Source organism: Mustela nigripes, chromosome 1 (assembly GCF_022355385.1).
Source record: "Mustela nigripes isolate SB6536 chromosome 1, MUSNIG.SB6536, whole genome shotgun sequence".
Taxonomy (NCBI): Eukaryota; Metazoa; Chordata; class Mammalia; order Carnivora; family Mustelidae; genus Mustela; species Mustela nigripes.
In genome coordinates, this window is record NC_081557.1 from 108,010,901 (window position 1) to 108,036,888 (window position 25,988).

The following is a 25,988-nucleotide window of genomic DNA, read 5'->3' on the forward strand; positions in this document are numbered from 1 at the left end:
CGCGCGCGCACGCGGGACCGGGCCGCGAGCAGCCGCGGGCGCCGGGGTTGCCTCGCCGAGCCACCCGCGCTCCCGACTCCGCTCCTCAGGAGGGAGCGGCCAGTGGGCCCGCATCGTGTTAGCGAGGTTCGAGGCCCGGCTGCCGTGGCCTCCTCCTTTTGGTACCTGGGCCGCCCGGAGGAGCCGGGTCCGGAGCACGGCGGGCTGACTGGCCCCGGGGAGCTGACACCGCTGGACACCAAGGCGGAGGTGCACGTCTGGCGGTCGCCTGGAGCCGGGAGGAGGCCGAGGGGACCATGTCCGGGAGGAACCACCACCTCTCCACCACCGAACGCGTCATCAAAGGTGCCGGACGGGCCGGGCCCTCGTCGTCCCCCGGCGGGAAACAGCCTTTGGCGGGGGAGACAGCGGGGGGCGGAGGGCGGCGGGGGACCCGGGCTGCGTCGGTCCGCGGGGAGGACCGGGAGGGGGTGTGAGAGAGGGGAGGGGAGCCCTGCGGGGCCGTGCCCGGGCGTTTTCTGTTGCACCTCGATCCTGCAGGTGGGGTGGGGATTTCTTCTCCCGCCACCCCAGAGGGCCGGGATCCCCATCTTTTTTTTAAAAGAAACGATTCCTCTTTTCTCGTCTTTCATCTGGTGAAGCCATCTGGGGTGATGTACGCAGGGACTTCAGTAGATTCTTCCAAGTCACATCTTCCTGCCGCTCCGCTTCTTTAGGATCGGATGATCTCGCCCCCCCCACCCCCCTTTTTAAAGGACGTTTACCATGTACCTTTTGGCCCACTTTCTACAGATCACCCCAAGTCCCTGCTGTTATTAAAAGGAACAGTTTGGTGAAAAAAACACAAATCCATTTTGTGATGTGTGAAAGGGACTTACAGATCTCTTAACATGATGTTGGTGCTTTATTTTATTTTTTGGCTGTAGAGACCTGAAGACGGATGGTCTCTCATTCAGATATCTAACCAAAACTAAAATGTTCCTTACTGTAGGGTTTTACGTTATACTTTTTTCTGGTCCTAAACTACTTATACTGGTTTAAACGTAACTACTAATTTATGCACTTCTTTTGTTCAGCGGTAACACTTAGGTACAACTCTTTGCTCTTGAGTTTTAACTATGTGGTTGAAAGCACTAATTTATAAGAAGGGAGTATACACCTAAGCGAGTTGTTAGTGGCTTCTGAATAAAGGGGTTAAGTGTAAGTGGGCAAAACTATTAAAATACTTTTATGTTTTCGTTTTGTAATTAGAAGGAGAAAGGAAACGAAGATTGGTGACAATATATATATTTTTTTAAGTGGCAAAGCCTATTGAATGTTCAGTGAAGGGGAGGAATTTTAGTGTTTAACTTAAATATTTTTCTCCCTAAAAAATGAATCATCATAAGTGTTGATTTTCTACACTATTAATTTTAGTGTGTAACTTAGTTTCTTCCCCTCTAAAAAGATCATAAACACTGATTACCTACATTATATAATGTTCCGTAGATATAATGGGGTTTTTGAGATATATCAACTCAGAGATCATCTGGTATTATTGAGGATTGAAGTGAATTGTTCATATAACTGACATTTTTTAGTCCTTTGTTGAATAATTTTCATCTTTTTAATGTCAGTTTTTATAGTATATAAAAGTATAAATCTTCTCTTAAGATAAAGAGTTTAAACCTTCTCTTAAGATAAAGAATATACTAAACATAACCTTTTTTGATCAATCAAGGTCAGTTGTGAACATTAATTTCTGTCCTGTGCTGTTAACATGGCTGGTGCATTCTGCTGTTTAAGGGTGTTGGCAGTTTCCTCCTGTGCCAAAATGACTGCTTACTGCTATACTGTTTAATGCCTTTGTCTGTTTTTTATCTCTTCCAGTACTGTTCTTTATCTGTCAAAATATGCCCTTCTAATCTGCTATTTCTAAGCTGAAGTAGGCAGGGAAACCAGATAAACCAGAATTGTGTGTCAAGTTAGAAGAAATAGGATCTCAGTGAAGCTTAGTGGCAGTCCTCAGGCCTTTAGGAATCTCGAATTCTGATCGCCATTGTAGCATGTAATTTCCACCATAAGATATAAAGGCAATCTTAAAATGACCCTTTCAGACCCTTAAATATAGAAGTAAAGTGAAATGAAACATAGTTAAAAGGTAGGTGCTGTCTTATTGCTAGGCATGCTCACAGTTAAATAAACACTCTTTTTTTTTTTTTAAGATTTTTTATTTATTAATTTGACAGAGAGAAATCACAAGTAGATGGAGAGGCAGGCAGAGAGAGAGAGATAGGGAAGCAGGCTCCCTGCTGAGCAGAGAGGCTGATGCAGGACTCGATCCCAGGACCCTGAGATCATGACCTGAGCTGAAGGCAGCGGCTTAACCCACTGAGCCACCCAGGCGCCCCTAAATGAACACTCTTATAGTCTGTATAATTTATGTTTTTTGACCAAATTATAAATTACTGCATGTTGTATACTTATTATTATTTTTTTGGTATGTTGTATAGTTATAAGATTACTCTTAAATAAATGAAATATAATGATTTCAAACCCTTACTTAGAATGTGTGGATTTATCTTAAATATAAAAACTGTAGAGTAAGAACTTGACCACAGAAATCTTGGTTTATCTGTGACTTATGCTGATTTTTTCCTGGGTTTTCCAGAGTTTGAAATAGTTGAGGGTGTTACTGTATGTGTAGCTAAGGTCCACTGTATTGGGTACTAAATCCTGATCTGATATTATCTTGACTGGCCAGAGTTGTCTGCATTTATTCACAGCTGGAAATCTTTTCAAAGTTGAGACCACACCCCAGTTATTTTTGGTTCTGTCATTTCCTGTTAACTTTAAAGTCTACTTAATTGTTTCGTTTGAACAAATCTTGGAGAATAGTGGGAGGGAGTGACTAGTATTTTAAGTGTCCTTTAAACAGAAACTTTCCTAAAATGAAGAAGTACTAGACTGATGGTCAGAAAACCTAGGTTTTATTGCAGCAGGAGCTTACTTGTGACCTTGCCTTTTTTTTTAACCTTGCTTTTTCACTTAAACTCTCTCCCTTTTTTTTCCTTCAGTAATCTCATGGGCAAAATAAGGTTAATAATACCTTATTTGTCAAGCATCTGAACCACACAGAGATATAACTGACATGAAAAGCTTAAGACAGGTTGTATAATGAAACACGATAGTAGTTTGATAACAGGTCAGTTTCTACATAAGTGGTTAGTAGAGAAAACATTAACTTTTTTTTTTTTTAAAGATTTTATTTATTTATTTGACAGAGAGAGATATCACAAGTAGGAGGAGAGGCAGGCAGAGAGAGAGAGAGGAGGAAGCAGGCTTTCCACGAAGCAGAGAGCCCAATGCGGGGCTCGATCCCAGGACCCTGGGATCATGACCTGAGCTGAAGGCAGAGGCTTTAACCCACTGAGCCACCCAGGTGCCCCAAAACATTAACATTTTTAAAAAGATTTTATTTAGAGGGCGTATGAGTGTGGGGAGGGGCAGAGGGAGAGGAGAGAGAATCCAAGGAGACTCCAGGCAGAGCACAGAGTCCAGTGCAGGGCTCCATCTCGCAGCCCTGAGATCATGACCTGTGCTGAAATCAAGAGTTGGTTGCTTAATGGACTGAGCCATCAAGGCGCCCCTCATTAACATTATTTTAAAAGATTTATTTATTTGTTTGACAGATCACAAGTAGGCAGAGAAAGAGAGGGGTAAGCAGACTCCCCGCTGAGCAGAGAGCTGCGGGGCTTCATCCCAGGACCCTGAGATCATGACCTGAGTGGAAGGCAGAGGCTTTAACCTACTGAGTCACCCAGGTCCCCCTTATTAACATTTTTTTGGAGAAATCATTAACATTTGGAAAATATCAGAATTAGAAATTATGTGAAATAATAAGTTGGAAAACTGTTCCAGTCAGGAAAATACTTGTTCTGCAATTTATTTTTTTATTTTTAAGAAATTACTGCACCCAAAGGGACCCCATCCTCTTCTATGATTTAGAGGATATCCGGGTGGAATCAGTTCCATGTGTAACAACATGAAGAGAACAGGACAGTTCTGTCTAGTACTTTCTTACCAGCTGGTTTCTTCCCTAGCAGTTGATGGTGTTTATTTTATGTTTAAAAATATAAAAATTGTTATGATTTCATTCATTCATTAAGTGTTTATGGAGAACCATCTGCAGTGTATGCCAACAAGTGCTCCTTTGTTTCTTTTTGTTTTTAAAGTAACAGTTCTGTAGTGCCTCTAGAATAGTCAGTATGCATTGTGGCATCACTACTGGTTTCTAGAGTAGAAAAAACCCAGAAACTCAAATGACTGAATTGTGAAAATCTTTCAGCTTGTTTTTCTTTCTTTCCACCCCCCCCCCCCCCCCCCCCCAGTTTGAGAGGCCTTTTTTTCTTTGACAGTGATTTAAAAAAAAAATGATTTATTCCCCTGGGCTGAATCTTTTCAGAAGCAACAAAGAAATTTCACTAGGAATTACATTACAGATGTGGAGAATCCATTTTTGGTAGCCAAATGGTGTTTCACAGAGAAGTCAGAATTCTTTTCAGTAAGATGCTCATAGATTTCTCCCATTCATTTGTGGAATTCAAGTGTATTGTATATTCACAGGATGTCTGTGTCATTTGTATCACACAGAGGCTACTGGTTCTTTAATATCTGCCAGTGAGAATAGTGCAGCTATGGCTTTCTTAAAAGATTTTTAATAATAGTATGGACAAAAATTACTATTTTCACAAGATTACCCTGAACCCTGTTTTCAGTCTCTGGTACCTGTGCCTCATTTATTTACACAGCTCTTGTCCCCTCTTGCCTTTTTTTGTATTACGAGAATGAATTTACCAAGGGTATATATGTTTTTTTTTTTTTTTTTGCTTTTCTTTTTATTATTAAATATTTTATTTTTAAGTAATCTCTACACCCAATGTGGGCATTGAACTCACAACTCTGAGATCGAGAGTCGCGTGTTCCACTGACTGAGCCAGCCAGGCACCCCTGTTCTTTTACTTTCTTAATAGGATTACAGTTTTTCAAAATATAAAGTTGGTGAGAGATAAAAATGAAAAAATGCAATTAATAATTGCCTCAGAACAGCTAGGCTTGGGAAAGGCCACCATCGTATTTAAGGATTTGGTAGTGTCTTAGTGAGGAAAAGCTAAAAAGAAGAAAATGAGTTTTAAAGTATATTATACCTAGGGGCACCTGGGTGGCTCAGTCCTTAAGCATCTGCCTTCTGCTCAGGTCTTGATCCCAGGGTCCTGGGATCAGCCCACTTCGGGCTCCCTGCTTGGTGGGAAGCCTGCTTCTCCCTCTTCCACTCCCTCTCCCTGCTTCTGTTTTCTCTCTCGGTGTCTCTCTCTCTGTCAAATAAATGAATACAATTTTTAGAAAAAGAAAAAAAAAGTGTATTATACCTGATGTGAAGTGGAGGTAACTTGTTTAGCAGAAAAGTAAGTTGTTTTAGCTACATAGGGTTTGGAAAAATATGCAGAAGTAAGGATGGAGAAAAACAAAGTGTAATTGACTGAGGAGTAGACAGGTGGGTAAAATTAGGAGCGTCAAAAATTGGAAGAGGTAAAAGGAGGAAGAGGAGAATAGGGATAGCGGAAAACCTTTAGGGCAGTTGATAGTGATTTCATTAAGGGAACAGCAAGATTATTTTGATGGCTGGGGTTCTTGGGTGACTCAGTTGTTAAGCATCTGTCTTTGGCTCAGGTCATGATCCCAGGGTCCTGGGATGGAGCCCCACATTAGGCTCCCTGCTTGGCGGGAAGCCTGCTTCTCTCCCTCTTCCACTCTCCCTGCTTGTGTTCCTTCTCTTGCTGTCTCTCTCTGTCAAATAAATAAATAAAGTCTTTTTTAAAAAGATTATTTTTGTTTTGTTTTTTTTTAAAGATTATTTATTTATTTATTTGTCAGAGAGAGAGAGTGAGTGAGAGCGAGCACAGGCAGACAGAGTGGAAGGCAGAGTCAGAGGGAGAAGCAGGCTCCCTGCGGAGCAAGGAGCCCGATGCGGGACTCGATCCCAGGACGCTGGGATCATGACCTGAGCCGAAGGCAGCTGCTTAACCAACTGAGCCACCCAGGCGTCCCTAAAAAAGATTATTTTCGATAGCTATCTATTAAAAAAAAACCCCAGGGGCGCCTGGGTGGCTCAGTGGATTAAAGCCGCTGCCTTCGGCTCAGGTCATGATCTCAGTGTCCTGGGATAGAGCCCCGCATCGGCCCCTCTGCTCAGCAGGGAGCCTGCTTCCCCCTCTGTCTCTGCCTGCCTCTCTGCCTGCTTGTGATCTCTCTCTCTGTCAAATAAAATAAATAAAATCTTTAAAAAACAAAAAACAAACAAACAAAAAAAACCCCAAAGCTTAGTTGACTTGTAAATATAACTCTGAGTTACAGATGATTCAAATATCATAAAGATATTATGACAGTGAGACAGACTTGTTTTTATTTTATTGAAGAGATTGTTAAAAAAGTGGAAAAAGTTGGTAGAGGGATAAAGTAAATATTAAAAAGCACTAATAAGCAGAGGAGAGAGAAAGGATTTTCTAAGAGTATTTCCCATCACTGTTAATCACACCACTTACCCATTTAGTCAGTGACTCGGATGATGAGCCTGGGAATCAGGCCAGACTCTTTCCTATCCCTTTCACTTCACATCCAGTGCTACTAGACTCAGTTCTGTGGATTTTTGGTTTGTACAGAACCTTCTACATCCTCTTCCTCTCTGATATTTTGCCTATACTATTGCAGTAGCCTCTTGCTAGGGGTATTTAATTTAATGTCCATGGTGCCATCATGATCTGTGGATAATTAAAGGATTATTCTTTTTTTTTTTTTTTAAATTAAAGGATTATTCTTGTGCTTGAAATCCTTTGAGCAAGTTCTGCCATAGGAAAAATTCTTTTTTTTTTTTTTTAAAGATTTTATTTATTTATTTGACAGAGAGAAATTACAAGTACACTGAGAGGCAGGCAGAGAGAGAGAGAAGGAAGCAGGCTCCCTGCTGAGCAGAGAGCCCGATGCGGGACTCCATCCCAGGACCCTGAGATCATGACCCGAGCCGAAGGCAGCGGCTTAACCCACTGAGCCACCCAGGCGCCCATGCCATAGGATAAATTCTAATGTTGTTGATGTATAGTTCTCTTCATGCTAAACCTCCAGTCCTGTATTACTTTCTCCTCGTTTCATATCCCTGTTCCCAAACTTACTTTACTACTACTTGTAGTTCCCCAGAATGCCCTGAAATTTTATATCTGTGAATGAGTTCTTTGTATTATTTTTATATAGAATCTTGTGCCCCAACTTGGCCAGCCCCAATTTATCTTTCAAGCTTTAGCCAAGAGGACATCTAAGAAGCTTTTTCTCCTTCACTACTAAGCAGCCATACAGAATAATGGCTTTAGAACACAGCCTTGAAATCAGACATACCTTGGTTCAAATTCTGCCTCTTTTAGTAGCAGACTGACCTTTGACCAGTCACTTAATCCTGTTTTTCCTCAATTTCCCTATCTGAATTAAAGGGATAATAGAACCTAGTTTATAGGATAGTTGTAAGGATTAAATAAACCCCACAAATTGCAATGACAGGTGTCTAGTAAGTGCTTAGTACGTTAGCTACTTTCATCATTATTAGCAGCAGCCACAGAAGCCATTGCCTCCTCTGTGCTCCTGTGAGCAGTCTCATTGCTTTTCACATTTCTTTAAATATTTTTATGTTATTTATACTGCACTGTATAATCCTTGTCCTTCAAGGGCAGGGATTGTGTATAATTAATGCTGAATATATTGCTTAGTATATAGGTGGTTAGTAAATGTTTAAGTAAAAGCATAAGAAGCTTATTTTATGGAAGACGCTGTAGAAAAGGGCACGGGCTCTGCTAATTACTAGCTGTGTGACTTTTGTCATTTGTTTGCCTTGCTTTAAGTTTAAAATGGAAAATAACAGTACCTACCTCAGAATTTAAAGATTGCATTTCATATTGTATGTAATGTGCTTAGCATAATGCCATAGTTAGCTGTTCTTTATTAAATGAGTTAATCTTGAATGTTAATGAGATTTGATAGCAGATCTGTTTGACTTTATTATTAGTTTTTAGATTTGTTTGACTCTAAGTGGTCTAGGTGAAATGAAGTTTTAAGAGTGCTGTAGTTTTTTAAAAGATTTATTTATGTATTTATGTATTTATTTATTGGGGAGGTAGGGACAGAGGGAGAGAATTTTTTTTTTTTTTAAGATTTTATTTATTTGACACAGAGATAGAAAGAGCCCAAGAGCTGGGGGAGGGCAGAGGGAGAAGGAGAGGCAGGCTGCCCCCTGAGCAGGGAGCCCCTGCAAGGGGCTCCATACCAGGACCCTGGAATCATGACCCGAGCCGAAAGCAGTAGTTTAACCTACTGAGCCACCCAGGCACCCCAGAACTTTTTAAAAAAAATTAGCATATAATATATTATTTATTTCATGGGTATAGGTCTGGGATTCATCAGTCTTACTTTTTTTAATGTCCAGGGTGCCATCATGATCTGTGGATAATTAAAAAAAAAAAAAAAAAAAAGAAAAGAAAAATGGTGAAAATTTCCTTGTCTATAGTATACATAGAATTTTAGAAATCATAAACGGATGCATAAACAAATATCTAATGAATCCCTACTAGAAGCAACATGTTTCGCTTTATACTTAGAAGCTTAAATACTGTCTTGGAAAGTACTCAATATAGCATATAATGGTCTCCCAAAAGTGTGATAGAAAATCAGAACTATGGAGCTTCCTATGACTAATAGTACCAAAGAAGAGCAGATGACTAAATGGTAGACTATATATAGCCCCCTCACTTTACAAACTGATAATCATTTCAAGTTTGAGCTTTCTTGATCAGTAGCCTAAAGAGATAAGACTTAACTTGTGGGTTTTTGTATGTATCCATAGGTACATTTTGTTCTGGTGACCTAGGGCTTTGTGGAGGTTTAAAAATAAAATAGGATAAAATAAAGAACTAAATAAAAAATTTTTAAAACATAAGTAAAGTAGGATAGTTTTAATGAATGGCCAGAGTAATAAAGGTAATTGGTGGATTTATCAATGAAGGGAGGCTACTTATTTTTACTTTTGGACACTGTTTTATTGAAAACATATGATGTCACTGTAAACTTATTGTTTCTGTCAGACTATCACTGATAGTGGTTTATTACTTAATTGGTTCTGGGAGAGCTAGTTCCCAGTACTTTGAAAGCATGCTCTATGACTGTCAAAAGAAGAGAGGGAATATCTCGAAAAGCTGTGTCAGACCGTGAAATAAAATTACTTGTTCTAATACGTTATGAAAGGATCTGAAAGCTACTTACGACTTTCAGTAATAATATTTAACATAACCTCTTCAGCGGTGTTTAACTGGTTCGTGATTGGAAAAGCAGGTGAGTAGATTAGGAAATAAGTCTGCAAAAGTAGGGCAGGCTTGCTGGCTTAAAATAGGATTGAAAGCAGGGTTATTTGTAGTGAATAGAGATAGCTATTTAGGTAAATCCTAGTGTCCTGTGAGGGTAAGACCACACAATAATCTAAAAATAATAACTTACAGGTCAATAACTTTTAAGGTTTATCTTTCACACTTACTGTAGGATTAAAGTGGTCATCACCAATGTTTTCTTTCTCTTTTATGCAGATTTGCATCCGATGTTAGGTATATTTACCTAAAAATATCACTTAGGTAGTAGGTATATATTGTAGCAGGATACTGATACTGCCTGTGAAAGGCTTTAGAATTTCTTCAGGTTTAGAAACTTAGTTTCAAAATGTATTAAGCTTTTACTTTTAGATTCACAGGATGTTGTGAAGAAATGTACAGAGAGGTCCTACACTTCCTCCCCTAAGTCTCTGTCCTCCATAGCATCAACATCCCACACTACCACTCACTATACCAAACCAAGAAGTTGACATTGGCACAATCGATAGAGTTTATTCAGGTTTCACCAGTTATGCGTGAACTTATGTGCACATGCATGTGTCTGTAGCTCTGTGCAGGTCTACATGTGTAGACTTGTATAACTACCACAATGAAGATGTTTAAACAGAAACATCACTGCGAGATTCCTGTGTTATTGCCCCTTCGTAGCCACACCCATTCCCTTCAAGAAACCAATTTTATTGTTTATTTATTGTTTTGAATCATGTGCACACATGGTTTGATTAGTTTTTTTGCTTCTGAGTTGGAAGCACTGTTAAACAATTTTTTATTGAAATAAGGTAAGGCAGCAGCAACTGACTCGTAAAAAGCTAAGTTAAAATGTGTTACCAGAGGAACCTGGCTGGCTAAATCAGTAGAGCCTGTTAACTCTTGATCTCCGGGTGTTCAAGCCCCATGTTGGACATAGAGCTTACTTGAAAATAATAATAAAATGTGTTAGCAATTTTTGAGCACTAAAAGCTTTCTTGGATAATATATATAGGCTTAGAATGATAACTCTCAACTCTGGTCACCAATCAGAATCAGCTTTGGAACTTAAAAAAAATATGGGAGAAAAATGGATACGTGGTCCCATTTTAAAGATTTTATTTATTTATTTGTAAGAGAGAGAGAGCGAGTACAGGCAGAGCGAGTACAGGCAGACAGAGTGGAAGGCAGAGTCAGAGGGAGAAGCAGGCTCCCTGCGGAGCAAGGAGCCCGATGTGGGACTTGATCCCAGGACGCTGGGATCATGACCCGAGCCGAAGGCAGCTGCTTAACCAACTGAGCCACCCAGGCGTCCCCCATTTTAAATATATCTGGAAACTAGTGTTGAGTATAAAAATGCAAGTTACAAAAGGATACACAGTATGATACCATATATATAAAATTTAAAATGTACTATGTTATGTATAGATATATTTATAACAAATTATATACATGTTGGAAGGATATACAACTACTTAAATATAGTAATTACCTCTGGAGAGGAAGGACTCAGATGGTAGTTGCTCGGTTATAACTGCAATATTTTTTTAGTTCTTAAAAATATTTGAAACTCAAGGGGCGCCTGGGTGGCTCAGGTGGTTAAATGTCTGCCTTCAGCTTGGGTCATAATCTCCAGGTCCTGGGATGGAGCCCCATATCAGGCTTTCTGCTCAGTGGGGAGTCTGCTTCTCCCTCTAACTCTGCCTTTCCTCCTGCTTGTGCTCTGTTTCTGTATCTCTCTGAAATGAAAAAAAAAAATTTTTTTTTTTGAAACTCAGAACACGTGGGTGGTTCAGCTGGTAAAGTGCCTGTCATCCCCTCAGTTCATAATCCCAGAGTCTTGGATTGAGTCCTGCATTAGGCTCCCTGCTCTGCTCCCTGTCTGTCCCTTCCCCTGCTTATGTTCTCTCTCTCTGACAAATAAATAAATAAAATCTTAAAAAAATATATTTGAAACAGATATGGCAAACTTAGTATTTTAAATCTACATGGGTACATGTGTAGGTAGCAATATTTGTAGTATTTATTTCCTATACCATATTATATAAAATTATTTTTGAAATATTTCATTAAAAATATCCCTACAGGGGCACCTGGGTGGCTCAGTGGGTTGGGCCTCTGCCTTTGGCTCAGGTCATGATCTCAGGGTCCTGGGATTGAGCCCTGCGTCGGGCTCTCTGCTCAGCGGGGAGCCTGCTTCCTCCCCTCTCTCTCTGCCTGCCTCTCTGCTTGTGATCTCTCTCTCTCTCTTTGTCAAATCAATAAATAAAATCTTTAAAAAAAAATCCATACATACAATATATGATGTGTATGTCTGGAACTTCTTCTTTTTTCCCTTTTAGTATACCTTTTATTTATTTTATTTTGGTGCCAAGGGCAAAATGCTGCTATAACAATTATCTGAAAATGTGGAAGTGGCTTTGGAACTTTGAGAAGACACAGCTCAAGTCTCAACTTTGTTTATTTTGTTTTGTGTTTTAGGTATTTTATTTATTTACTTGAGAGAGAGAGGGAGAGAGAGAGCACAGAGGGAGAGGGAGAAGCAGATCCCTGCTGAGGAGGGAGCCTGATGTGGGGCCCATCTCAGGGCCCTGGGATTACGACCTGAGCCAAAGGCAGATGCTTAACCAATTTAGCCAGCAACCACCCCACAAGTCCCAATTTTCTGATGTCCTTCCTTAATTTCTGTAGCCACCACTTATACCCCACTTATACCCCTTTATAGTCTTTCCTACTTAGAGTCTGTACCATACAGTGTATTGTTTAACTGTTCTGTGTTCATATTAAATCTTGTGATTTGAATATGAGTTATTTTTTCTACTTATATAGAACATAGGGGAGCCTGGCAGACTCAGTCATTGGAGCATGCAACTCTTGATTTTCAAGGGTTGAGTTTGAGTCCCATGTTGAGTGTAGAGATTCCTTAAAAATAAAACCTTTTTAAAATTTATTTTTTATTATTTTTTTAAAGCCTTTATTTACTTGACAGCACAAGCAGGGGGAGCAGCAGGCAGAGGGAGAGGGAGAAGCAGAAGCAAGCTCCTTGCTGAGGAGAGCCTGATGAGGACCGTGGGATCATGACCTGAGCTGAAGGCAGATGTTAACTGACTTTGAGTCACCAAGGTGCCCCTTAAAAATAAATTCTTAAAAAAAAAAAAAAAAAAAAAAAAAGAACATCAAGTTCTTCTAGGTAGAGTCCATGTGTTAAAATTGTATAATCTGTAAATGACTTACACAAATTGAACATGTAATAAGGCCAAATAAATATTGGATAATTTAACTACTTCCCTAGTATTTTTGAATTTTACTTGAAGAACGCTTCCACCTCTCTTTCTCCTATAGATTTCAGAACTTTAGACTTTAACAAATATAATTATTATCCTGTTCCATAAAGTCTATGCATAGAAACTTAGATCAATTCTAAATAGAATTACTGTTGAATGTTTTGTTTTTCAGTTACTGTCCTAGTCTTTTAGCTTTTAAAAGGATGACACTGGATGATTAGACTTGAATTGTTAACTTCCTCCGATTGTATTGTTGGAGATGAAGCTAAAATGTCAGAGTTTCATAGAGAAACAGGAGAGTTGATGATTGTACCCAAACTTTCCTAACCTTTGTTATTAGCAAGAGAGAAAGGTAGTTTTAACTGTGGTCAGTGAATTTCTTTACGTTTATTGCTTTTAAATTAAGTTAAGGAGGTCAGCAATAGTAAGTAGAATAATAAGAGAATAAAATGCTTCATTATTATGAAGAAGAATGGTGAAGTCTTAGCATGTGGCATTGTGTTTCACATATTGAAGTTGACATTAGAAAGGTAAATTTAGTAATTTGTTTTTTTAAATCTGTGTTCTCTTTTATAATAGAGCCACAAGTTGCTCACTATTCCTTATGCAATCCAGGTGTGAATTTTTTTAAGGTTTTATTTATTTGAGAGAGAGAATGAGCAAGTGAGAGAGAGTGTGAAGAGCTCGCATGTGAGTGGGGGAGGGGCAGAGGGAGAGCAAGAAGCAGACTCCCTGCTGAACAAGGAGCCCCATGTTGGCAGATGCTTAACAGATTAAGCCACTTAGGTGCCCCTGGTTATGAAGTTTTTGAGTGATTTTGTGTATTTCCATAAGAATTAGAGTGGATTCAAGATGACCACTAGTAATCACCATTAGTAATCACTCACTTTGTTAGTTGGGGGGGGTTGTATCTAAAAGAGACAGTTATAGCTATTTTTTTTAAAGATTTTATTTATTTATTTGACAGACAGAGATAACAAGTAGGCAGAGAGGCAGGCAGAGAGAGGAGGAAGCAGGATCCTTGCTGAGCAGGGAGCCCGATGCGGGGCTGGATCCCAGGACCCTGAGATCATGACCTGAGCCGAAGACAGAGGCTTAACCCACTGAGCCACCTAGGCACCCAGTTATAGCTATTTTATCTGGAATTGTGTAAAATCCTTTAGTTTCCATGAGAGTATATATCTTGCATATTTGTTGTGTGTTATGCCTGCATAGTTCTCATTTGGATTTAAACTTTGGGCTCTCAAGGAACTTATTTTCATTCTAACCCATATTATATTACTTTGAATTATATATTAAGAAAAAGCATTAGAGATTATTTGTTTAGGCAGTATAGCAAAAAAAGGATAAGAGGTTAGATTCTGGAATCAGCGGACCTGGAATCATACTCCACCTCTTCCAGCTGAGTTGTGAGATCTTTGACAAATTTTCTAACTTCCCTAACATTGGTTATCACATCTGTCAAATAGAGATAATAATACTTAATAGAGAGACACCTGGGTAGCTCAGTTCGTTAAGCATCTGCCTTCAGCCCAGGTCATGATCCCAGGGTCCTAGGGTCGAGTCCTAAATTGGGTTCCTTCTTAAGTGGAGAGCCTGCTTCTCCTTCTGCTTGCTGCTCCCCTTGCTTGTGCTCTGTCTGTCTCTCTCTCTCTCTGACAAATAAATAACAAATTTTAAAAAATAAAACTTAAAGTGTTATTAGATTAAATGAGAATATATATTCCAGTTAAGAAAATTAAAATCTAAAACCTATATTGAAACCTAAGGTTTTGTGGATACCATAGTTTTGACAATTTTGTACAACATAAGTAATTACTTCTGTGTCAGAGATTTTTAACTAACTTGTGTCAGCAACTTGAATGTGCTAATAATAGCAACACAATTGCCAAGTAGGGTATATCCCAGGAATGCAGAGTTGGTTTGAAAATCAATTAGTATAATCTGCCATGGTAACCATATGAGAAAACTCATATGACTACTTCAGTAAATTCAGAAAAACCAATTGACAAAAATTCTGTACTCATTCATGATTTAAACAAACCTCAGGAAACTAGGAATAGGATAGGGGAGCTTCTTCAACTGATGCTCATTTAAGAAAAACCCACAACAAATTCGTACTTAATGGTAAAATATTGAGTGCTTTACCCCTAAGATTAGGAATAAGGCAACAATGCCCTTGCTTGCTACTTCTGGTCAGCATTGTAACTGGTTGTCCTAGCCATTGAAATAGGGGAAGAAGTAGAACAAAAAGGCATATAGATTAGAAGGGAAGAAATAAAAATGTTTCTTTTTACAAATTGCAAGACTGTAAAAAGTCTTAGGTAATCTGCCAAATAACCATTATTAACAGGATTTAGCAAAGTCAAAGGATACAAGGTGAATATATAAAAATCAATTGTATTTTTTTTTAAGATTGATTTTATTTATTTATTTATTTATTTGACAGCTAGAGATCACAAGTAGACAGAGAGGCAGGCAGAAAGAGAGAGGAGGAAGCCGGCTCCCTGCTGAGCAGAGAGCCCCATATGGGGATCAGTCCCAGGACCCTGGGATCATGACCTGAGCCAAAGGCAGAGGTTTAACCCACTGAGCCACCCATGTGCCCCAAAATCAATTGTATTTTTATATACTATCAGCAAACAATTGGGAAATGATTTTTTTTTATTTTTACTTAGAATATTTCTAAAACCCACGAAATATTTGGGAATAAATGTGACAAAAATGCATAAAATCTCTTTACTGAAAACCACAGTACATTCCTGAGGGAAATGAGGGAAATTAAAGACCTAACTATAAGGAGAGTTGGGGCACCTGAGTGGCTCAGTAGGTTAAGCCTCTGCCTTCAGCTCAGGTCATGATCTCAGGGTCCTGGGATTGAGCCCCACATTGGGCTCTCTGCTCAGCAGGGAGCCTGCTTCCCCCCCTTCTCTGCCTGCCTCTCAGCCTACCTGTGATCTCTCTGTCAAATAAATAAAATAGTTAAAAAAAAAAAAACTATAAGGAGAGTTATCATGTTCTTGGTCAGACAATGCAAAATTGTTAAGATGTCAGTTCCCCAAACTGATTTATAAATAAAGGCAATTTCAATAAAAATCCTGGGATTTTAATTTTTTAAGATTTTATTTGTTTATTTGAGAGAGAGAGAGTGAGAGAGAGAATGAGAGGGGAGAAGGTCAGAGGGAGAAGCAGACTCCCCATGGAGCTGGGAGCCCGAGGTGGGACTCTATCCCGGGACTCCGGGATCATGAACTGAGCCGAAGGCAGTTGCTTAACCAACTAAGCCACCACCCAGTCAGCCCCCAAATCCTGGGATTTTTAAATAGAAATTGGTAAGCTGATTCTAAAATTTATTTAGAGGGACACCTGGCTGGCTCAGTCGGTAGAGCACAAGACTCTTGATTTTGAGGTCATGACTTCAGGCCCCAAGTTGGCTGTAGAGATTACAAATAAATAAACTTTAGAAAAAATAAAGTTTGTATGGAAATGACTAAGACTGAGAATAAGCAAACCAATTTTCAAAAGGCAGAACAAAGTTGAAAAACTCAGACTACCTGATTTAATGACTTACTACAAAGCTGCAATAATCAAGACATAAGAGAAATCTTTGTGACTTTGGAGTAGACAGTTTTCTTAGGTCACAAAGAAAATGAACCATAAAAACTGATAATTGGACTGTATCAAAATTAAGATTTTTTTGTTCTTCTAAGTGTGTTTCATTAAGAAAATGAAAAGACAAGGGGTACCTAGGAAGCTTGGTTGACTAAGTATCCAACTCTTGATCTTGGCTTGGGTCTCATCTCAGGGTCCTGAGTTCAAGCCCCTTGTTGGGCTCCACATTGTAAAAAAAGGTGGGAGGGGGCACTTGGGTGGCTTAGTTGTGTTAAACATCTGCCTTTGGCTTAGGTCTGGATCTCAGGGTCCTGGGGGTCATTGTCAGACTCTGCACTCAGTGGGGAGTTTGCTTCTCCCTCTTTCTCTGCCCCTCCCCCTAATAATGCTTGCTCTCAAATAAATAAATAGGATCTTATGTAATAAGATTATATAATAAAGCATTTTTATTATATAATATTATATGATTACATATTATATAATAAATAAAAACTTTGTGAAGAACTTAAAATTCACTAATAAGAGCATCAGAGTTTTAAAAGTAGACTAAAGATTTGAACAGATAAATCATAAACAAAAGTATACAAGTGGCCAGTAGCATACAAGAAGATATTTCAGCATCATTAGCTACTGGGGAATGCAAATTAAAACTACAATGAAATACCACCACCACGGATTAGAGTGTCTGAAACTGAACATTTCTAGTTTTAACAAGATATGGAGTAAGTGGAACTTTCATACACTGCTGGTGGGACTGTAAAGTTGTATAACTGCTTGGCAAAATTATTTGACATTTCCTTAATATGTTAATTATGCACCTTCCATTTTACCCTGGGATTCTACCCTTTGGTATTTACCCAAGACAAATGAAAACAAGAGATCTATGTGTATATGTTTATAACAGCTTTGGTCATAATAGCAAAATCCAGGAAATATCCAGCAGGTAAATGGATAACTATAATATGTTGCATCCTCACCATGGAGTACTACTTGGCAATAAAAACATACAAATTTCTGATATATGCAACAGCATGGGTGAATCACAAAAACATGCATAGTGAAAAAGACCAGACATAAATGACTGTATACTAGACAGTGCCATTTATATAAAACTAGAAAAGTCCAGATTTGTTTAGTGACAGAAAGCAGATCAGTGGTTGAGGTACTGGGGGCAGAGGAGAGGATCTTTTGGTAGTAATGGAGATGTTCTGTATCTTGATCAAGATTGTGGTTTTGACAAATATATACATGTGTCAAAATTTACCAACTTTTACACTTTAGTGGATGTAGTTTATTGTACCTAAATAAACCTCAATAAAGTTTATTAAAAAAAAAAGAAGATATGAAAACTGTACCCTAAAATTAATGCAGGATTTAGTGCAAACGACTTATCTTTGTTAAAATGAGATCTTAAGTTAATAGACTAATATGAGGGGCGCCTGGGTGGCTCAGTGGGTTAAGCCTCTGCCTTCGGCTAGGGTCATGATCCCAGGGTCCTGGCATCGAGCCCCGAATCGGGCTCTCTGCTCAGCAGGGAGCCTGCTTCCTCCCCTCTCTCTCTGCCTGCCTCTCTGTCTCCTTGTGATCTCTCTGTCTGTCAAATAAATAAATAAAATCTTTAAAAAAAAATAGACTATTTCAAAGTTGTACTGAAAGCCTGAAAGAAGGAAATAAATTGAGACTCCTTGTGTACTAGGGATTAGTAGTTTGCTTTAGGAGGATAAAGTTTACTTAAAAATACTGTGTGAGGGCACCTAGCTGGCTCAGTCGGTGGAGAATACCACTGACTGGGGTTGTGAGTTCAAGCCTCACGTTGGATGTAGAGATTGCCTAAAAAGAAAAAAAAAAAAAACGGACGCATGGGTGGCTCCGGTGATTAAGCATCTGCCTTTTGCTCAGGTCATGATTCCAGAGTCCTGAAATCAAGTCCTGCATCAGGCTCCTTTCTTGGAGGGGAGCCTGCTTCTCCCTGTGCCTGCTGTTTCCCCTGCTTGTGCATGCGCTTTCTCTCTCTGACAAATAAATAAATAAGTAAATAAATAAAATAAAACATTACCTGGAGTTGAAATGCCTTTTAAAAGTGTGCTTTAGGGAAAGAAATATTTGCCTTTTACTGCTAGCTTTAGTATGTGGGTGTGTTTTTAGTCATTGTTTTATTTAACTGCAAATCATAGAAAAGGAAAGAAAAGTGAGCAAAGGATATGATGTTTATAGATAATTTATAAATAAATACATTTAAATGGTTGATAAACATGTGAACTTGTATGAACAAAGGTAATTTGTTGCTATGTTTTTCCTGATAGCAAAGAAAAAATAACTGCAGTGTTTAATAACAGTCTAGGTGAATTATATTATCTTTATGGTGGAGAGTCTGAAAATTATAGAAGAATATTTGTTGGTATGAGAAAAATTTAGTAGTTTGTTATAAAATTCAAAAGATTACAGGGTTGTATAATATAAGTAATTATAAAATAGTTTGTTTAAATATTTAAGATGTTAAGATACATACCAAAATTTTAAATAGTTGTTTTTGGAACTCTAAGAGATTTGTTTCTGTTTTGTGGTAGTTATTGGTTTGTTATTTTTTATTTTATTTATTTTTTATTTTTTTATTTTATGTTTTGTAGTCTTTTTAAGATTATTATTTTTTAAAATTTTATGTCCCATGCCCAGGGACTTGGACTCATGATCCCCAGATCAAGGTGCACTTGTGCTCTTTAGTTTTTATTTTATTTTTTTTCAAGATTTTATTTATTTATTTGACAGATGGAGATCACAGAGAAGCAGGCAGAGAGAGAGGAGGAAGCAGGCTCCCCGCTGAGCAGAGAGCCCAATGCGGGGCTCCATCCCAGGACCCTAGGATCATGACCTGAGCTGAAGGCAGAGGCCCCAACCCACCGAGCCACCCAGGCGCCCTGTGCTCTTTAGTTTTTAAAAAAATCTTTTGCATTGAATTATAACATAGTATCTTTGATTTGGAGAAATCTTTAAGAACAGTTTGAAGATTAGATGAAGGTTGATAATTGTTGCTATGTGGGTTTCATTATGCTGTTCCACCCTGTATAATAAAAATTTGTCCACAAAAGATGCAAAGCTAATTATCACTTCTAACTGCTGGCTGATTTAGATTTACCTTCCAAACAGGAAGGGATTTTGAATTTTGACACAAAGATCTGTTGATAACCCATTGATGATCCATTAATGGTCTGGTGTCTTTTTAGCCTTTTAGAAATAGGTAATGAATTCTGTCTGCTGACAGCCAGCAATTCTCTGATTCCTGGATGAGTTGTAGCTGATTGGATATTGGTAGTATTACTGTTGGTTGACTCATTTATAATAGAATTACATACATTTGTAGATTTTATTTTATTTATTCTTTTAAATATGTAATAAAATAACATGGTATAGAGTTTTTTTGTTTTGTTTTTTGTTTTAAATATTTCATTTATTTATTTGTCAGGCAGAAGGAGAGGTAGAGAGAGAGAGAGAGAGAGCAAGCGAGCACACAAGCAGGCAGAGAGGCTGGCAGAGGCAGAGAGAGAAGCAGGCTCTCTACCGAGCAAGAAGCCCATGCGAGACTTGATCCCAGGACTCTGGGATCATGACCCGAGCTGAAGGCAGAGGGAGAGGGGGAAGTAGGCTCCCCTTGGAGCAGAGAGCCTGATGCAGGGCTCAATCCCAGGACCCTGAGACCACGACCTGAGCTGAAGGCAGAGGCTTAGCCCACTGAGCCACCCAGGCATCCCCATGGTATAGAGTTTTAAAAGGTATATATCATAAAGTCTTTTTCCTATTCCTAATTCTAGGCCGCCAGTTGCCTGCCATAAGGATGTTAAAGCCTACCATGAAAGGCCACCAGGAACATATCTATGGTCAGAAAATAAGTTCACATTGATTTAGCTTGCTACAGCAGGGAATAGCACACACCAGAATAACTGTGGGGCATTTCAGAAGTGGGGAGTTAGCAAAGAAGATATACAAGGTTTTAGGAGCTGGAGTTAGTCACGGAGTGATTTTAGGGTAGAAATTAGTAGTTTGGGTGGGAATTGGCTAGAATCTGTAATTTAGGTGAGTTGATGGAATAGTCAGTGGCTTTATCTTTAGAACACATGAGTCCCTCAGGAGTTACAGTTATATCAGTGTGTCTTGATATTGGAATATAACGAGCTAATGTTTAAAAGGATTTGAGCTTAGATAGTATGTAATGCACATTGTGGCTTGGTTTGGTTCAGTTTATCTGTTTTATAAATCATAGTGTTTTTCTGAGTGTTTGTGAGCAATTTGTGTTTTCTCTTTCAATCCTCAGTCTCTGCTTTTGATCATTTGTTAATGACTTTGAGAGACTTAACATTTAGGGGAAGTGATCAGTCAAGATCTGTATCATTGGGGCACCTGGGTGGCTCAGTGGGTTAAGCCTCTGCCTTCAGCTCAGGTCGTGGTCTCAGGGTCCTGGGATTGAGCCCTGCATCAGGCTCTCTGCTCCGCGGGGAGCCTACTTCCCCCTCTCCCTCTGCCTGTGATCTTTCTCTCTGAACTAATAAATAAATAAATCTTAAAAAAAAAATGATCTGCATCATTGTTAGATAGGTTGTGAATGTTTATCAAGCTTTTGATGGTAGTGATTTTGACCTTTATAAGCACCAGGCCACTTTGTTCTGTTTCTTAGATTTGTTAAATCATCTAACATGATAATATGTGACTATAGCATTTAAAACCTGGAGATCACACACACATGGCATTTACAACAAACAAAACTTCAAACAAGAGTTACTATTAAAGTTTGAAATAATGTTCTATGTATTCCATATCTATTTGGATCTTCCTTTATTAAGCAAGTCACTTTTTCCCCTTTGATTTTGGATATGGATTGTTCACCTTGTCAGTGTCTGAAAAATTTAGTCCTATATATGGTGATTGTCAGAGATACAGGTCTTGGTAGTACTAAGAATAAAGGACAGGGTGTTTACTGACATCTGAAATCTTGAACTAGCAGAGAGAGAAGAAAATAGCTGAGAGAATAAAGGGCAAAATCATGCAAAGTACATGGTAATCTGTGGCTTCTAGCATCTTAGAGGTTGTGTTCTGATGATCTTAAAAGTGAGTAGTCTAGGGGCGTATGGGTGGCTCAGTCATTAAAACGCTAGTGTTTGGCTCAGGTTATGATCCTAGGGTCCTGGGATCAAGCCCAGCATTGGGCTCCTGGCTCTACAGGAAGCCTGCTTCTCTTCCTCTTCCACTTCCCCTTTTGTGTTCCCTGTCTTACTGTCTCTCTTTGTCAAATCTTAAAAAAAAAAAAAAAAAAAAAAAGGGAAATAGTCTATTTATATTGTCTTCTGCTTTTGGACCAAAACAGTTTTGGAAATTCAGACTCAGCCACAATGTCTGACCATGGCAATGATGTCAGCAATGCACATAATTTATTCTCCGTAGTATCAATAGTTATGATACCTTTACAGAAGTTCTTTTGATAGGTCTCCACAAAGTTCAGTTGCTAATCTTTAGATTACAGTTGGCCATTTCAGGTGAATGTAAGGAAGAAACAGAAATTACTTGTGTATGCTGAGTCTGGGCTTCAGTTTATTTGTTATATTAACCAGCATTGTCAGAATGGAAGAGAGTGAAATCTTCTACTAAAGTACATAATCAGTTTTTTTTTTTTTAAGATTTTATTTATTTATTTGACAGAAAGAAAGATCACAAGTAGGCAGAGAGGCAGGCAGAGAGAGAGGGGGAAGCAGGCTCCCCACTGAGCAGAGAGCCTGATGCGGGGCTCGATTCCAGGACCCTGAGATCATGACCTGAGCCGAAAGCAGAGGCTTAACCCATTGAGCCACTCAGGCGCCCCCATAATCAGTTTTATAAAAAGTTAGTCACTGATTATCCTGAAAGTAAGAACATGCTGTGACCAAGGGAAATTGACAAATCTTTAGGCCATGGGTTTATTCTATAAAATGTATTACGAATTTCACCAGTACAAGCTTATTTAAGCCTACAGAAAAAATCTTTTTGTAGTAGCTGTATTAGTCTTTGTGTATGAATATTTGTTTCCTTTAACCTGAAAGATACACAAACATTGTAGTATATTTACTTTTAACATATTTAACTTATACATGATAATTTTATGAAGACTGAACTTTTTTTATCAGGTAGTTTTTTTTCTTTTAACCCAATTTTAATAAAACAGAAAACTCACAATACTATTGAATTAATGAAAAGTTGGAGGATGCCAAACAAAGCTGCTAATTTCTGTAATCCTTTAAAAACATTTAATTAATTAATTAATTTATGTATTTATTTTAAAGATTTTATTTATTTGAGAGAAGAGAGAGAGCACAAGCAGGGGGAGTGGCAGAGGAAGAAGGGGAAGCAGACTTCCCACTGAGCAGGAAGCCCCATGTGGGGCTCCATCCCAGGACCTTGGGATCATACCGGAGCCAAAGGCACATCCTTAACCAACTAGCCACCCAGGCTTGTTTTTAGAAACATTTTTAATAATCTTTATGTTGCCTAATGATCATTTATAAACCCAAAAATATTGTAGGTATGAGAAATATCTTAATAGTTTTATTATTCTGAATTTAGAGAAGAACAAATTCAAAAGGAATTGTCATTTGACAAAATGTAAATCATAACTATCCAAACAAATAGTTACAGGCAGTATCTTTTTTTTTTTTTTTTTTTTTTAAAGATTTTATTTATTTATTTGTCAGAGAGAGAGCGAGCGAGAGCGAGCATAGGCAGACAGAGTGGAAGGCAGAGTCAGAGGGAGAAGCAGGCTCCCTGCGGAGCAAGGAGCCCGATGTGGGACTCGATCCCAGGACGCTGGGATCATGACCTGAGCCGAAGGCAGCTGCTCAACCAACTGAGCCACCCAGGCGTCCCTACAGGCAGTATCTTTATTTAATTTCTTTAGATTATATATATATATATATTTTTTTTTTTTTTTTTAAGATTTATTTATTTATTTGACAGAGAGAGAGATCACAAGTTAGGCAGAGAGGCAGGCAGAGAGAGAGGAGGAAGCAGGCTCCCTGCTGAGCAGAGAGCCCGATGTGGGACTCGATCCCAGGACTCTGAGATCATGACCTGAGCCGAAGGCAGCGGCCTAACCCACTGAGCCACCCAGGCGCCCCTAGATTATATTTTTAAAAATTTTAAGTAATCTCTACCTCCAACTGGTGCTCAAACTCGAATCCCCAAGATCAAGAGTCGAATGCTCGCTGACTGAGCCAGCCAGGTGTTCCCAGGCAGCATCTTTAACAACAGTGATTATTAGGAATGTTAACTTTTCCCCAAAAGTAAAGAACTTAAAAAACAAAAGATTTATGAGTATTTCAAAAAGCACAGAGAGGGGCACCTGGGTGGCTCAGTCATAGGATTGATCCCCACATTAGGCTCTCTATTCAGCTGAGAGCCTGCTTCTCCCTCTGCCTCTGCCTGCTGCTCCCCCTGCTTGGGCTCTCTCTCTCTCTCTCTCTCTCTCAAATAAATAAATAAATAAATAAAATCTTAAAAAAAAAAAAAAAGCACAGAGAGTTGAGAGAATATTTTGATGATTTAAGGGATGTGTTATCCAGGCACAAAATAGCTTTTACTTTTTTTGACAAAAAGGAAATTAAATTCTAGTTTTACTTTATTTTTTATTCTTGGAGAATTTACATTAAAAAGATTTATAAACCCTTTTAAGCAATTTTTTTTTTAAAGATTTTTATTTATTTATTTATTTGAGAGAGAGAGAGAGATCACAAGTAGGCTGAGAGGCAGGCAGAGAGAGAGAGGGAAGCAGGCTCCCGCTGAGCAGAGAGCCCGATGCGGAGCTCGATCCCAGGACCCGGAGATCATGACCTGAGCCGAAGGCAATGGCTTAATCCACTGAGCCACCCAGGCGCCCCAATTTTTTTAATGTAATTGTTTTTTTAAAGATTTTATTTGAGAAAGAAAGAGAACATGTGCACAAGAAGGGGAGGGGCAGAGGCAGACTCCCTACTGAGCAGAGAGCCTGATTCAGGGCTCTATCCCAGAACCCCTGAGATCATGACCTGAGCCGAAGGCAGACCCTTAACAAACTGAGCCAACCAGGCGCCCCTATTTTGTTTATTTTTTATGATAAACCTCTCATATGTGACCCAATTTTATCAAAAATTTTAACATATTTTTATTTCTCCCTTCAAATTCTTTTTTATACCTGTTAAGGACCCAGACAAATAAAGTGTACTTACTCTCAGACCTTGTACCTTTATAGTATACAGTCAAATTTTTTTTTTAAGATTTATTTATTTATTTGACAGACAGAGATCACAAGTAGGCAGAGAGGCAGGCCGAGAGAGAGGAGGACACAAGCTCCCCACCAAGCAGAAAGCTCGACGTGGGGCTCGATCCCAGGACCCTGAGATCATGACCTGAGCCAAAGGCAGAGGCTTTAACCCACTGAGCCACCCAGGTGCACCTATACTGTCAAAAAATTTTTTTCACTCTATTTTTTCACATCTTGGTGCAACCAGAAATTTCTCTTTTCTTTTTCCCCCCAGATTTACTGAGATATAATTGACATATAACATGTAACTTAAGATGTACAATATGTAATTTGATACACCTGTGTTTTGCAAAATGATTTACCACCATAGGATTAGCTAACAATGTATAACACCATATAATTACCATTTCTTTTTTGTGGTGAAACACAACATTTATTATTTAAGACAAAATTATTCTCTTTATTTCTAGATAAACAAAAACACAACTGATACTACACATTCTCATTCCCTTGTCTTTACATATATTCTTTTATATTCATTTGAAATCAGTATAACTGCAAGACAATGTTACAGTTAAGGGCCAAGTGAAAAGGATTTTCTGAAAGTGGTATTTCTACCACCTGAATAATCTCATAACTTCCAGAGAGTTAAAAATTATAAGGGCTTTTCATTCATTAATTCTTTTCTTCTTCTTCTTTTAAAGATTTTATTTATTTATTTGAGAAAAAGAGCACAGGCAGAAGAGCGGCAGAGGGAGAGGGCTCCTGAGCAGGGAGCCTGATGCGGGGCTGGATCCCAGGACCCCGAGATCATGATTTGAGCTGAAGGCACTCAACCAACTAAGCCACCCAGGTGCCCTCTTTTCATTATTTCTTAAGGATTAATTTCTAAATTCTTTTTAGGGTGATGCCAATTAGTCTTTCCCAGGTTTTACATCTCCAGGGCACATCAAAATATGGCCTACTTGCTAGGGAGGCCTATACAAGGCTGATTTTTTTTTTTTTCAATAAATTTTCTCCTTTAAAAAAAAATTATTTATTTATCTTAGAAGGAGAGAGTGAGAGAGCACATGAATGGGGGAAGGGGTTGAGGGATAGGGACCTAAGATGAAATCAAGAGTTGGACACCCAACCAACTGAACCACACAGATGACCCTAAACTTTCTCCTTCTTATCTTGGGGTTTGGGGATTCTTTCAGGGAGGCAGTTTTAGAATTTGAATTGCATTTAGAAATTTCTTCATGTTAAGGAATGTAGACCATTGGATAATTAGAATTTCCTTTTCTCTTTTCTTTTTTTAAAAAAGATTTTTTTTTTTTAAGGTTTTATTTATTTATTTGCCAGAGAGAAAGAGATCACAAGCAGGGGGAGTGGTGGGCAGAAGAAGCTGCAGCCTTTCCGCTGAGCAGGGAGCCC

The 25,988-nt window shown here is 38.7% G+C and overlaps 1 protein-coding gene across 2 annotated transcripts in view; it reads left to right on the forward strand.

The window, feature by feature from the left end:
* PPP3CC (protein phosphatase 3 catalytic subunit gamma) overlaps window positions 1-25,988 on the forward strand; it is a 99,084-nt gene continuing 73,096 nt past the window's right edge. For both annotated transcript variants that reach the window (XM_059371515.1, XM_059371525.1), the window contains exon 1: window positions 1-345. In XM_059371515.1, coding sequence (XP_059227498.1) covers window positions 297-345 — 49 coding nt within the window. In that variant the 5' untranslated portion in view covers window positions 1-296. The remainder of the gene's footprint in view (window positions 346-25,988) is intronic.